This window comes from Pseudophryne corroboree, chromosome 1 (assembly GCF_028390025.1).
Source record: "Pseudophryne corroboree isolate aPseCor3 chromosome 1, aPseCor3.hap2, whole genome shotgun sequence".
NCBI lineage: Eukaryota > Metazoa > Chordata > Amphibia > Anura > Myobatrachidae > Pseudophryne > Pseudophryne corroboree.
The window spans coordinates 609,289,858-609,302,638 of NC_086444.1; the positions used below are offsets into that span (position 1 = coordinate 609,289,858).

Genomic DNA, 12,781 nt, shown 5'->3' on the forward strand with positions numbered 1-12,781 from the left:
TCCAGGCTGAGGCGATTGCTGGTCGCAGTATAACACCAGTATGTGTGTAAATACATTTTAGGATACCCTCCTGCTTTCTATCAGCAGGATCCTTAAGGGCGGCCATCTCAGGAGAGGGTAGAGCCCTTACAAGCGTGTGAGCGCTTTATCCACCCTAGGGGGTGTTTCCCAACGCACCCTAACCTCTGTCGGGAAAGGATATAATGCCAATAACATTTTAGAAATTATCAGTTGTTATCGGGGGGAACCCACGCATCATCACACACCTCATTTAATTTCTCAGATTCAGGAAAACTACAGGTAGTTTTTCCTCACCGAACATAATACCCCTTTTTGGTGGTACTCGTATTATCAGAAATGTGTAAAACATTTTTCATTGCCTCAATCATGTAACGTGTGGCCCTACTGGAAGTCACATTTGTCTCTTCACCGTCGACACTGGAGTCAGTATCCGTGTCGGCGTCTATATCTGCCATCTGAGGTAACGGGCGCTTTAGAGCCCCTGACGGCCTATGAGACGTCTGGACAGGCACAAGCCGAGTAGCCGGCTGTCTCATGTCAACCACTGTCTTTTATACAGAGCTGACACTGTCACGTAATTCCTTCCAACAGTTCATCCACTCAGGTGTCGACCCCCTAGGGGGTGACATCACTATTACAGGCAATCTGCTCCGTCTCCACATAATTTTTCTCCTCATACATGTCGACACAAACGTACCGACATACAGCACACACACAGGGAATGCTCTGATAGAGGACAGGACCCCACTAGCCCTTTGGGGAGACAGAGGGAGAGTTTGCCAGCACACACCAGAGCGCTATATATATACAGGGATAACCTTATATAAGTGTTTTTCCCCTTATAGCTGCTGTATCTTTAATACTGCGCGTAATTAGTGCCCCCCCCTCTCCTTTTTAACCCTTTCTGTAGTGTAGTGACTGCAGGGGAGAGCCAGGGGAGCTTCCCTCCAACGGAGCTGAGGGAAAATGGCGCCAGTGTGCTGAGGAGATAGGCTCCGCCCCTTTTTCGCGGACTTTTCTCCTGCTTTTTTATGGATTCTGGCAGGGGTTAAAATTCATCCATATAGCCCTGGGGGCTATATGTGATGTATTTTCGCCAGCCAAGGTGTTTTTATTGCTGCTCAGGGTGCCCCCCCCTAGCGCCCTGCACCCTCAGTGACCGAAGTGTGAAGTGTGCTGAAGAGCAATGGCGCACAGCTGCAGTGCTGTGCGCTACCTTGTTGAAGACAGGACGTCTTCTGCCGCCGATTTTCCGGACCTCTTCTGCCTTCTGGCTCTGTAAGGGGGCCGGCGGCGCGGCTCTGGGACCCATCCATGGCTGGGCCTGTGATCGTCCCTCTGGAGCTAATGTCCAGTAGCCTAAGAAGCCCAATCCACTCTGCACGCAGGTGAGTTCGCTTCTTCTCCCCTTAGTCCCTCGATGCAGTGAGCCTGTTGCCAGCAGGTCTCACTGAAAATAAAAAACCTAAACTAAAACTTTCACTAAGAAGCTCAGGAGAGCCCCTAGTGTGCACCCTTCTCGTTCGGGCACAAAGATCTAACTGAGGCTTGGAGGAGGGTCATAGGGGGAGGAGCCAGTGCACACCAGATAGTCCTAAAGCTTTCTTTAGATGTGCCCAGTCTCCTGCGGAGCCGCTATTCCCCATGGTCCTTACGGAGTCCCCAGCATCCACTTAGGACGTTAGAGAAATAAAAGTTTTTTTCAAAATGCATATTAGAATGGTATCTAACTCCTTTAATCAACTGTCAAGAAATTTTGTTTCCAAGGTTTCTGCATGAAGTTCAAATTCATCATCATCTTTGGTACAATTACATCTTATGCTTCCCATCTGACTTCTGCAGATTATTTATACATGGTCTATTATGGTGTCTACTTCAATAGTGTAAATAGGGACTAAAATTACAGATTTTGTATATTTTGTTAAAGTTGACTCATCACTCAAAGAGATGGTTACATGTACATAATTAATAGCAAATCTGCTAAATTGTGAGGTGAAAGAAAGATTCATACTACTTGTATTTAAATAGTGAATAAGAAGCAGAAGAGCTATCCCCTTCCTAATGTCATGAAGTGGTCGCTTACCTATGCGGGTCCCCAGATCCGTCCGCTACCGATGCGGCTTCTGGGGATCTTGTGCACCCGCGGGGGGATACGGCGCGATCATCGGCGGGGATAACGCGGCTACAGGGAGCCAGGAGTGTGTGGATCCAGTGGCCTGCAGCACTATTGTGCGTCTGCGGCATGGGGGCGACCATGTTGGAGACCGAGTATGCACCAATGAGCGTCTATGGGGGAGTGTCAGCCAATCCTGCGTTCTTGTGACCTATAAATAGGCTGGGAATTTTGCATTCTGTGCCAGTGCTATGTTGTAGATGCTCTGTACCCTAGCTCTGTGCTCCTACAGATTATATCTGTGCTTCTCCAGTGTTTGGTCCTATCTCCGCTCTCAGTGATTGCCCGCCGTCTCCCGCTGCAAGGATCTCGCCGGGTCTCCAGAGCACAGCACGGTCACCCGCTCTCCTACCAGGTGCCTTCAGATACCGTAGGATTCCCGCGGTGGTTCTCTCGCTTCAGCCTATGCTCTTCATCCACGTCTTCGCATCATCCAGCAACCAGTCCTCACAGTCCTCCTTCCACGTCTTCGCATCATCCAGTAACTAATCTTCAAAGTTCTCCAATCACGTCCTCGCACCGTCCAGCAACCAGTCTTCACAAGTTCCACATCCACGTCTTTATATTATCCAGCACACAATCATCTCAGTTCTTTAGCTTCACCTTCGTATAACTCAGCAACTCAACACCACGATTCTTCGGCCACGTCTTGTACCAACTAAGGATATTCATCATTCTTCTTCAGTCTCGACCTCGCATCATTCAGTGACTTCCTTTCCGGCAGTTTACAAACCCAGAACTCTTTAGTCTCCGTATTCCTAAAAGTATCATTCTTATCCATTATCTCACAGGTTCTCAAACTCGGTCCTCAGGACCCCACACAGTGCATGTTTTCCAGGTCTCCTCACAGAATCACAAGAGAGATAATTATTTCCACCTGTGGACCTTTTAAAATATGTCAGTGAGTAATGAGTACACCTGTGCACCTGCTGGGTTACCTGCAAAACATGCACTGTGTGGGGTCCTGAGGACAGAGTTTGAGAACCACTGCATTATCTTAATAAATATACGAGAAGGAATTATCTTCGTCCTCCTTGCTTCCAGCACTCTGGGGCATCTGCTCCTTCGGTTGGCTAAAGTCCAACGGATCCACATAAACACCCCGTTGTGACACCTAAAGAATGATATAGGGGGGTCTATGTTCTAAGCCTGGGAGAAAGATAAAGTAAGTGAATGAATACAAAGCACCAACCAATCAGCTCTTAACTGCCATGTTATAGGCTGTGCTTGAAAAATGACAGTTAGGAGCTGGGTGGCTGGTAGTTTCTCTCTCTCCAAGGCTTAGTACATAGACCCCTATGTTCTCAATGTAATAGCCATAGAACTCCAGATTTGCCCAAAATGGTCTATTCTATTTAGTTATCTTCAAAATAAATATATATATATATATATATATATATATATATATACACACACACACACACACACACACACACACACACACACACACATACATACATACTTCTGCACTGCTACAGAGCAGTGTGACGGGGGGGGGGGGGGGGCGAAGTAACTTAATTCCCCCCCCCCCCCCCCCCCCCCCGCCAGGTCATAGAAAATAAGAATTTACTTACCGATAATTCTATTTCTTGTAGTCCGTAGTGGATGCTGGGAACTCCGTAAGGACCATGGGGAATAGCGGCTCCGCAGGAGACTGGGCACAAAAGTAAAGCTTTAGGACTACCTGGTGTGCACTGGCTCCTCCCACTATGACCCTCCTCCAAGCCTCAGTTAGGATACTGTGCCCGGACGAGCGTACACAATAAGGAAGGATTTTGAATCCCGGGTAAGACTCATACCAGCCACACCAATCACACCGTATAACCTGTGATCTGAACCCAGTTAACAGCATGATAACAGAGGAGCCTCTGGAAAGATGGCTCACAACAATAATAACCCGATTTTTGTAACAATAACTATGTACAAGTATTGCAGACAATCCGCACTTGGGATGGGCGCCCAGCATCCACTACGGACTACGAGAAATAGAATTATCGGTAAGTAAATTCTTATTTTCTCTGACGTCCTAGTGGATGCTGGGAACTCCGTAAGGACCATGGGGATTATACCAAAGCTCCCAAACGGGCGGGAGAGTGCGGATGACTCTGCAGCACCGAATGAGAGAACTCCAGGTCCTCCTCAGCCAGGGTATCAAATTTGTAGAATTTAGCAAACGTGTTTGCCCCTGACCAAGTAGCTGCTCGGCAAAGTTGTAACGCCGAGACCCCTCGGGCAGCCGCCCAAGATGAGCCCACCTTCCTTGTGGAATGGGCTTTTACAGATTTTGGCTGTGGCAGGCCTGCCACAGAATGTGCAAGCTGAAGTGTACTACAAATCCAACGAGCAATAGTCTGCTTAGAAGCAGGAGCACCCAGCTTGTTGGGTGCATACAGGATAAACAGCGAGTCAGATTTCCTGACTCCAGCCGTCCTGGAAACATATTTTCAGGGCCCTGACTACGTCCAGCAACTTGGAGTCCTCCAAGTCCCTAGTAGCCACAGGTACCACAATAGGTTGGTTCAGGTGAAACGCTGAAACCACCTTAGGGAGAAATTGAGGACGAGTCCTCAATTCTGCCCTGTCCGTATGAAAAATCAGGTAAGGGCTTTTACAGGATAAAGCCGCCAATTCTGACACACGCCTGGCTGAAGCCAGGGCCAACAGCATGACCACTTTCCATGTGAGATATTTTAAGTCCACAGTGGTGAGTGGTTCAAACCAATGTGATTTTAGGAACCCCAAAACTACATTGAGATCCCAAGGTGCCACTGGAGGCACAAAAGGAGGCTGTATATGCAGTACCCCCTTGACAAATGTCTGAACTTCAGGAACTGAAGCCAGTTCTTTTTGGAAGAAAATCGACAGGGCCGAAATTTGAACCTTAATGGACCCTAATTTTAGGCCCATAGACAGTCCTGTTTGCAGGAAATGCAGGAAACGACCCAGTTGAAATTCCTCTGTAGGGGCCTTCCTGGCCTCGCACCACGCAACATATTTACGCCAAATACGGTGATAATGCTGTGCGGTTACATCCTTCCTGGCTTTGATCAGGGTAGGCATGACTTCATCCGGAATGCCTTTTTCCTTCAGGATCCGGCGTTCAACCGCCATGCCGTCAAACGCAGCCGCGGTAAGTCTTGGAACAGACAGGGTCCCTGCTGGAGCAGATCCCTTCTTAGAGGTAGAGGCCACGGGTCCTCTGTGAGCATCTCTTGAAGTTCCGGGTACCAAGTCCTTCTTGGCCAATCCGGAGCCACGAGTATAGTCCTTACTCCTCTCCTTCTTATGATTCTCCGGACCTTGGGTATGAGAGGCAGAGGAGGGAACACATACACTGACTGGTACACCCACGGTGTTACCAGAGCGTCCACAGCTATTGCCTGAGGGTCCCTTGACCTGGCGCAATACCCGTCTAGTTTTTTGTTGAGGCGGGATGCCATCATGTCCACCTTTGGTTTTTCCCAACGGTTCACAATCATGTGGAAGACTTCTGGGTGAAGTCCCCACTCTCCCGGGTGGAGGTCGTGTCTGCTGAGGAAGTCTGCTTCCCAGTTGTCCACTCCCGGAATGAACACTGCTGACAGTGCTATCACATGATTTTCCGCCCAGCGAAGAATCCTTGCAGCTTCTGCCATTGCCCTCCTGCTTCTTGTGCCGCCCTGTCTGTTTACGTGGGCGACTGCCGTGATGTTGTCTGACTGGATCAGCACCGGCTGACCTTGAAGCAGAGGTCTTGCTAGGCTTAGAGCATTGTAGATGGCCCTTAGCTCCAGGATATTTATGTGAAGTGATGTCTCCAGGCTTGACCACAAGCCCTGGAAATTTCTTCCCTGTGTGACTGCTCCCCAGCCTCTCAGGCTGGCATCCGTGGTCACCTGGACCCAGTCCTGAATGCCGAATCTGCGGCCCTCTAAAAGATGAGCACTCTGCAACCACCACAGGAGAGACACCCTTGTCCTTGGTGACAAGATTATCCGCTGATGCATCTGAAGATGCGACCCGGACCATTTGTCCAGCAGATCCCACTGGAAGGTTCTTGCGTGGAATCTGCCGAATGGGATTGCTTCGTAAGAAGCCACCATCTTTCCCAGGACCCTTGTGCATTGATGCACTGAGACTTGGCCTGGTTTTAGGAGATTTCTGACTAGCTCGGATAACTCCCTGGCTTTCTCCTCCGGGAGAAACACGTTTTTCTGGACTGTGTCCAGGATCATCCCTAGGAATAGAAGGTGTGTCGTCGGGATCAGCTGCGATTTTGCAATATTGAGAATCCAACCGTGCTGCCGCAGCACTATCTGAGATAGTGCTACCCCGACTTCCAACTGTTCCCTGGATCTTGCCCTTATCAGGAGATCGTCCAAGTAAGGGATAACTAAAACTCCCTTCTTTCGAAGGAGTATCATCATTTCGGCCATTACCTTGGTAAAGACCCGGGGTGCCGTGGACAATCCAAACGGCAGCGTCTGAAACTGATAGTGACAGTTCTGTACCACAAACCTGAGGTACCCTTGGTGAGAAGGGTAAATTGGTACATGTAGGTAAGCATCTTTGATGTCCAGAGACACCATATAGTCCCCTTCTTCCAGGTTTGCAATCACTGCTCTGAGTGACTCCATCTTGAATTTGAACCTTTGTATGTAAGTGTTCAAGGATTTTAGATTTAAAATTGGTCTCACCGAGCCGTCCGGCTTCGGTACCACAAATAGTGTGGAATAGTACCCCTTTCCCTGTTGCAGGAGGGGTACCTTGATTATCACCTGCTGGGAATACAGCTTGTGAATGGCTTCCAATACCGCCTCCCTGTCTGAGGGAGACGTCGTTAAAGCAGACTTTAGAAAACGGCGAGGGGGAGACGTCTCGAATTCCAATTTGTACCCCTGAGATACCACCTGAAGGATCCAGGGGTCCACTTGCGAGTGGGCCCACTGCGCACTGAACTTCTTGAGACGGGCCCCCACCGTGTCCGAGTCTGCTTGTAAAGCCCCAGCGTCATGCTGAGGACTTTGCGGAGGCGGGAGAGGGCTTCTGTTCCTGGGAACTGGCTATTTGCTGCAGCCTTTTTCCTCTCCCTCTGCCACGGGGCAGAAATGAGGCGCCTTTTGCCCGCTTGCCCTTATGGGGCCGAAAGGACTGCGCCTGATAATACGGCGTCTTCTTAGGTTGAGAAGCTACCCGAGGTAAAAATGTGGATTTTCCAGCAGTTGCCGTGGCTACCAGGTCTGATAGACCTACCCCAAATAACTCCTCCCCCTTATAAGGCAATACTTCCATGTGCCTTTTAGAATCCGCATCACCTGACCACTGCCGCGTCCATAAACCTCTTCTTGCAGAAATGGACAGCGCGCTAACTCTTGATGCCAGTCGGCAAATATCCCTCTGTGCATCACGCATATATAAAAATGCATCTTTCAAATGCTCTATAGTCAGTAATATACTGTCCCTATCTAGGGTATCAATATTTTCAGTCAGGGAATCCGACCACGCCACGCCCGCACTGCACATCCAGGCTGAGGCGATTGCTGGTCGCAGTATAACACCCGTGTGAGTGTATATACATTTTAGGATATTCTCCTGCTTTCTATCGGCAGGTTCCTTTAGGGCGGCCGTATCAGGAGAGGGTAGTGCTACCTGTTTAGACAAGCGTGTGAGCGCTTTATCCACCCTAGGGGGTGTTTCCCAACGTGCCCTATCCTCTGGCGGGAAAGGGTATGATGCCAATAACCTTTTAGGAATTATCAGTTTTTTATCGGGGGAAACCCACGCCTCATCACACACTTCATTTAATTCCTCGGATACAGGAAAAACTACAGGCAGTTTTTTCTCACCAAACATAATACCCTTTTTAGTGGTACTTGTATTATCAGATATATGCAATACATTTTTCATTGCTTCAATCATGTAACGTGTGGCCCTAGTGGAAGTCACATTTGTCTCTTCATCGTCGACACTGGAGTCAGTATCCGTGTCTGTGTCTGCCATTTGAGGTAACGGGCGTTTTAAAGCCCCTGATGGCGTTTGAGACCCCTGGACAGGCACAAGCTGAGTAGCCGGCTGTCTCATGTCATCAACTGTCTTTCGTAAGGAGCTGACACTGTCACGCAATTCCTTCCATAAGCTCATCCACTCAGGTGTCGACTCCCTAGGGGGTGACAACTCTATAATAGGCAATTGCTCCGCCTCCATCTCATTTTCCTCCTCAAACATGTCGACACAATCGTACCGACACAACGCACACACACAGGGAATGCTCTGATAGAGGACAGGACCCCACTAGCCCTTTGGGGAGACAGAGGGAGAGTATGCCAGCACACACCAGAGCGCTATATATAGACAGGAATACCACTATAAAATGTGCTTTTCCCTTTATAGCTGCTGTTATTATTAGAACTGCGCCAAATTAGTGCCCCCTCTCTTTTTTACCCTTTTCTGTAGTGCAGGACTGCAGGGGAGAGTCAGGGAGACGTCCTTCCAGCGGAGCTGCGATGGAAAATGGCGCCCGTGTGCTGAGGAGATAGGCTCCGCCCCCTTCTCGGCGGCCTTTTCTCCCGCTTTTTGGTGAGTTCTGGCAGGGGTTAAAATACATCCATATAGTCCTGGGGGTTATATGTGGTGTATTTTCGCCAGCCAAGGTGTTTACATTGCTGCTCAGGGCGCCCCCCCTAGCGCCCTGCACCCTCAGTGACCGAAGTGTGACTGAGTAACAGTGGCGCACAGCTGCAGTGCTGTGCGCTACCTTGTTGAAGACTGATGTCTTCTGCCGCCGATTTTTCCGGACCTCTTCTTGCTTCTGGCTCTGTAAGGGGGCCGGCGGCGCGGCTCTGGGACCGGACTCCGAGGCTGGGCCTGTGTTCGGTCCCTCTGGAGCTAATGGTGTCCAGTAGCCTAAGAAGCCCAAGCTGGCTGCAAGCAGGCAGGTTCGCTTCTTCTCCCCTTAGTCCCTCGATGCAGTGAGCCTGTTGCCAGCAGGTCTCACTGAAAATAAAAAACCTAAAACTAAACTTTCACTAAGAAGCTCAGGAGAGCCCCTAGTGTGCACCCTTCTCGGCCGGGCACAAAAATCTGAGGCTTGGAGGAGGGTCATAGGGGGAGGAGCCAGTGCACACCAGGTAGTCCTAAAGCTTTACTTTTGTGCCCAGTCTCCTGCGGAGCCGCTATTCCCCATGGTCCTTACGGAGTTCCCAGCATCCACTAGGACGTCAGAGAAACATAGAATTTGTCAGCAGATAAGAACCACTTGGCCCATCTAGTCTGCCCCCCCTTTTTTATTTTACATTATTTTTATCTCTAACCTTATTTGATCCTTATTTCTTTGTAAGGATATCCTTCTGTCTATCCCATGCATGTCGCCCGTATCCGCCGTCGGGCAGCTCGCCGGCGGATCGGCCAATGTGTAGGGCCCATAAGTCCCACAGATATCATCAATAGATGATGCAGAAGGCACTAGTGTCACAATCAGGCTGTGGCCAACTCCCACTTCTCAGGTACAGACGGGTTCCATGTTATTCCTCTGTCTCACACTCACTGTGCCTGCCAGCCTGCTTGCAGCAGACAGGAAGGTTAAGGGGGCTGGAGGAACACAGAGAGTTCAGCTGCTGCAGTAGGGACACAGGACGCTTAAGCTGGCCACACATTGGGGTATATTCAATATGTCCCGAAGAGACATCGGGCGTAAATACCCCCCACTGTTTCTTCGGGTGCTGCGGTCGGGCTATTTGATTAGCTCGCCGAGTAACAAGTGCATTTACACCCGTAAACACACAGGTTCAGTGATTCCAGCAACCATAACACAAACACCAGAATCCTGACACCCTTTAGAATCATGACGTCTGAACTCTGAAAGGGCCAGGATACCGATGCCAGCACCCCGACTGTAAGTATAACCACCAGTTAGGTTTAGGGATAGGGAGGGTAGGTTAGGGTTTGGCAACCCCCAGGGAAGGGGTTAGGGTCAGGTTTCAGCACCTCATGCGGGTGGTTAGGGTCAGACTGCAGGAACAGAGAGTTAGGGAGTGGGGACAACACCCCACACTCAACCTTGCCGGTCTTTCCAACATTGGGATCCCGGCGTCGGTATTATGACTGACTGCCATGATCCCGAGCACCCTCATTTATACTGGGCCCTGAATTTACAGCAGTTACTGTACAGTATATATCCCACCCATAATGAGCATACAGGACACACTGGTCACTGCCTAATTTGCAATCAGACTTGTTGCCCCTCACTCCCAATGCATTTCCGTATGACATCAGTGCTGCAACTTGACATAATCAGTGATAATGTGCGTGACTGTGATAGGAGGCTGGGACAGGGGCGGGAATGGCTGCTGTGTTGTTACCTTTCTCCTCCTCATTGCGCTGGTCTGTGGTGAAGGCGATCAGGTTGCGGCATGACCAGGCACACACCAGCGGGATGGAGGGGCAGTGGCTGGTCCGGGGTCTCCTGTCCCACTCACAAATGTACGCCACGTCCATGGCTGCGGCCGCCGCAGCACAGCTGAAAGACAGAGAGTGGGAGAGCGATCACCGGGGCAGTCTGGGGGAGCACAGACAAGTGAGCCGGGGTACGCATACAGGCGGAGTAATACAGGATCTGGGCCAGGAGATGAGACAGAGCAATAGCAGCCATGCATGCAAGGGGGATACGCGTCACGTAACAATGCCTGCCACATATAACACACATACACACCGGTGCTTCCCTCAGTGCCGCTGTCCAGTGTCTCAGAGGCTCATTTTGCGAAGTCGCATTGTCTCCTTCCGATGATGTCAAAGAAATTTGCGTAGTCCGTCCTTCCCGGCATCCCTTGCGGTGGGTTATTTGTCTATAGGAGAAACTGAAAAAAAATTGTAAAGTTCTGATCAAGCATCTGCGTTAAACACATTGTGTGATACATCTGTGCAGGTGGAGAATGAGTTTAGGCCATAACAATTTATATGATCGCTATAAGTGTATTTATATGGTCGCTATAAGTGTAAATAATCTGAATGTAGGCAGTATAAATATCGCTGGTGCCACAGTTTCGTTTGTGCTCGCTTCGGCAGCACATATACTAAAATTGGAACGATACAGAGAAGATTAGCATGGCCCCTGCGCAAGGATGACACGCAAATTCGTGAAGCGTTCCATATTTTTGTCCTATGGGGCCTACACTCTGGCCGTTTTCTGCATAACAAAATGAACATTAAAGACATTTATCTATAGCATTATCGTTTATTTTTAACTTGTAATCAGTCAGTGTGTATGGGGGTCAAATGATGCGTGCTCCTGGAGGTTCATCAATATTGAGCTGACATGCAGCTGCTCAGCCCATGTTGGGCTGAACTGCATGTCCAGGAATGGCGGTTATGACGTCACGGAACGCTACTGTGGAACAATAACGTTCAGTGTGTATGCACTATATTGTTCAACGATACAGTCGTCCATCGTCGCTGTCATTAATACGGGGGTGGGGGGGGACCCCTCACATTTCCAAGTAGTCACAGACCATCAGTGGTTGCAAAACCATTAGTTGCCATCCTTAGATAGAATAGGGGTGTGCCTGCACACGGTGGGGTATGTTTCTGGTGCAGGGCAGGACCACAGCAAGGGGTGAGAGAGCGGAGCTATTGCACAGGGCACAGACCCTCTGGCGGGTGTAGTATGGTATGCCGGCGCTCGGGCTCCCGGCGACCAGCATACCGGCGCCGGGAGCCCGACCACCGGCATACCGACAGCTTGGCGAGCGCAATGGAGCCCCTTGCGGGCTCGCTACGCGCGCCACACTATTTTATTCTCCCTCCAGGGGGGTCGTGGACCCCCACGAGGGAGAATAGTTATCGGTATGCTGTGTGTCGGGATTCCGGCGCCGGTATACTGTGCGCCGGGATCCCGACATTCGGCATAGAGAAGACCACCCCCTCTGGCATCTGCATGTGGCTTTCATGGTGCCGCGTAGAGCCGCCACTACCCGCTCAGCAAGTGTATGCAAAGCAGGGAGGTGCCAAGCTGAAGAGGCGCTCTCTCCTCCTTTCTACCCTGCTGCCGGCTGCGCCTGTCAAACTGGATGACAGGTAGCGGCACTGGCAGCTTGTAGCGCGGCTCCCCCCCTCCTCCTCCCAGAGAGACTGCACTGCACACAGTGTGCAGCCACAGCCCACACACAGCGCCGCTGCCGCCGACATCCCATGCTGCCGACAGGTTTTGGGGGCGTGCCCTAATCGTGGGAGGTGTGGCCATGCCCAGTTATGAAAAAAGTGGAGAAAATAAATCTTTGCAGTGCCAAGCGGGGTGGGTGCAGTTCCTGATACCTGATCCCTGAGCCAGGGTCAATTCGAGGGGGGGCATGATCACCGCGGAGCAGCGGAGGCGACGCCGCTGGCCAGGACGGGTCAGCGGCAGAAGAGGGCGCTGGAGATCCCTGGAGCAGGTGAGGCCTCAGTGAGGCAACTTCACCCCCTCCCTTTTCCTCCCTCGACCACCAGGGACGGGCATTAGGCCCGGGGGCACAATTCAGGCACTAGGCCTGTCGCGGAGATAGGAGGTTGGGGGGTCATCTTCATAGTCGGTGGTTTGGGCGTTAGGCCCAAGCCACTCCGACGGCGCCGTAGGCG

At 50.7% G+C, this 12,781-nt stretch overlaps 1 protein-coding gene and 1 non-coding gene across 3 annotated transcripts in view; one reads left to right on the top strand and one right to left on the bottom strand.

The window, feature by feature from the left end:
- LOC134902310 (mediator of RNA polymerase II transcription subunit 16) overlaps nt 1-10,985 on the bottom strand; it is a 54,453-nt gene extending 43,468 nt beyond the window's left edge. For both annotated transcript variants that reach the window (XM_063914379.1, XM_063914378.1), the window contains exons 1-2: nt 10,881-10,985; nt 10,531-10,688 (exon numbers count right to left, since the gene is read on the bottom strand). In XM_063914379.1, the coding sequence (XP_063770449.1) occupies nt 10,531-10,666 (136 nt within the window). In that variant the 5' untranslated portion in view covers nt 10,667-10,688; nt 10,881-10,985. The remainder of the gene's footprint in view (nt 1-10,530; nt 10,689-10,880) is intronic.
- A 232-nt stretch (nt 10,986-11,217) lies between these two features.
- On the top strand, nt 11,218-11,324 carry LOC134932491 (U6 spliceosomal RNA). Its single transcript, XR_010179370.1, has one exon. It is a non-coding gene; the product is annotated as a U6 spliceosomal RNA (small nuclear RNA).
- Nucleotides 11,325-12,781: the final 1,457 nt, after the last annotated feature.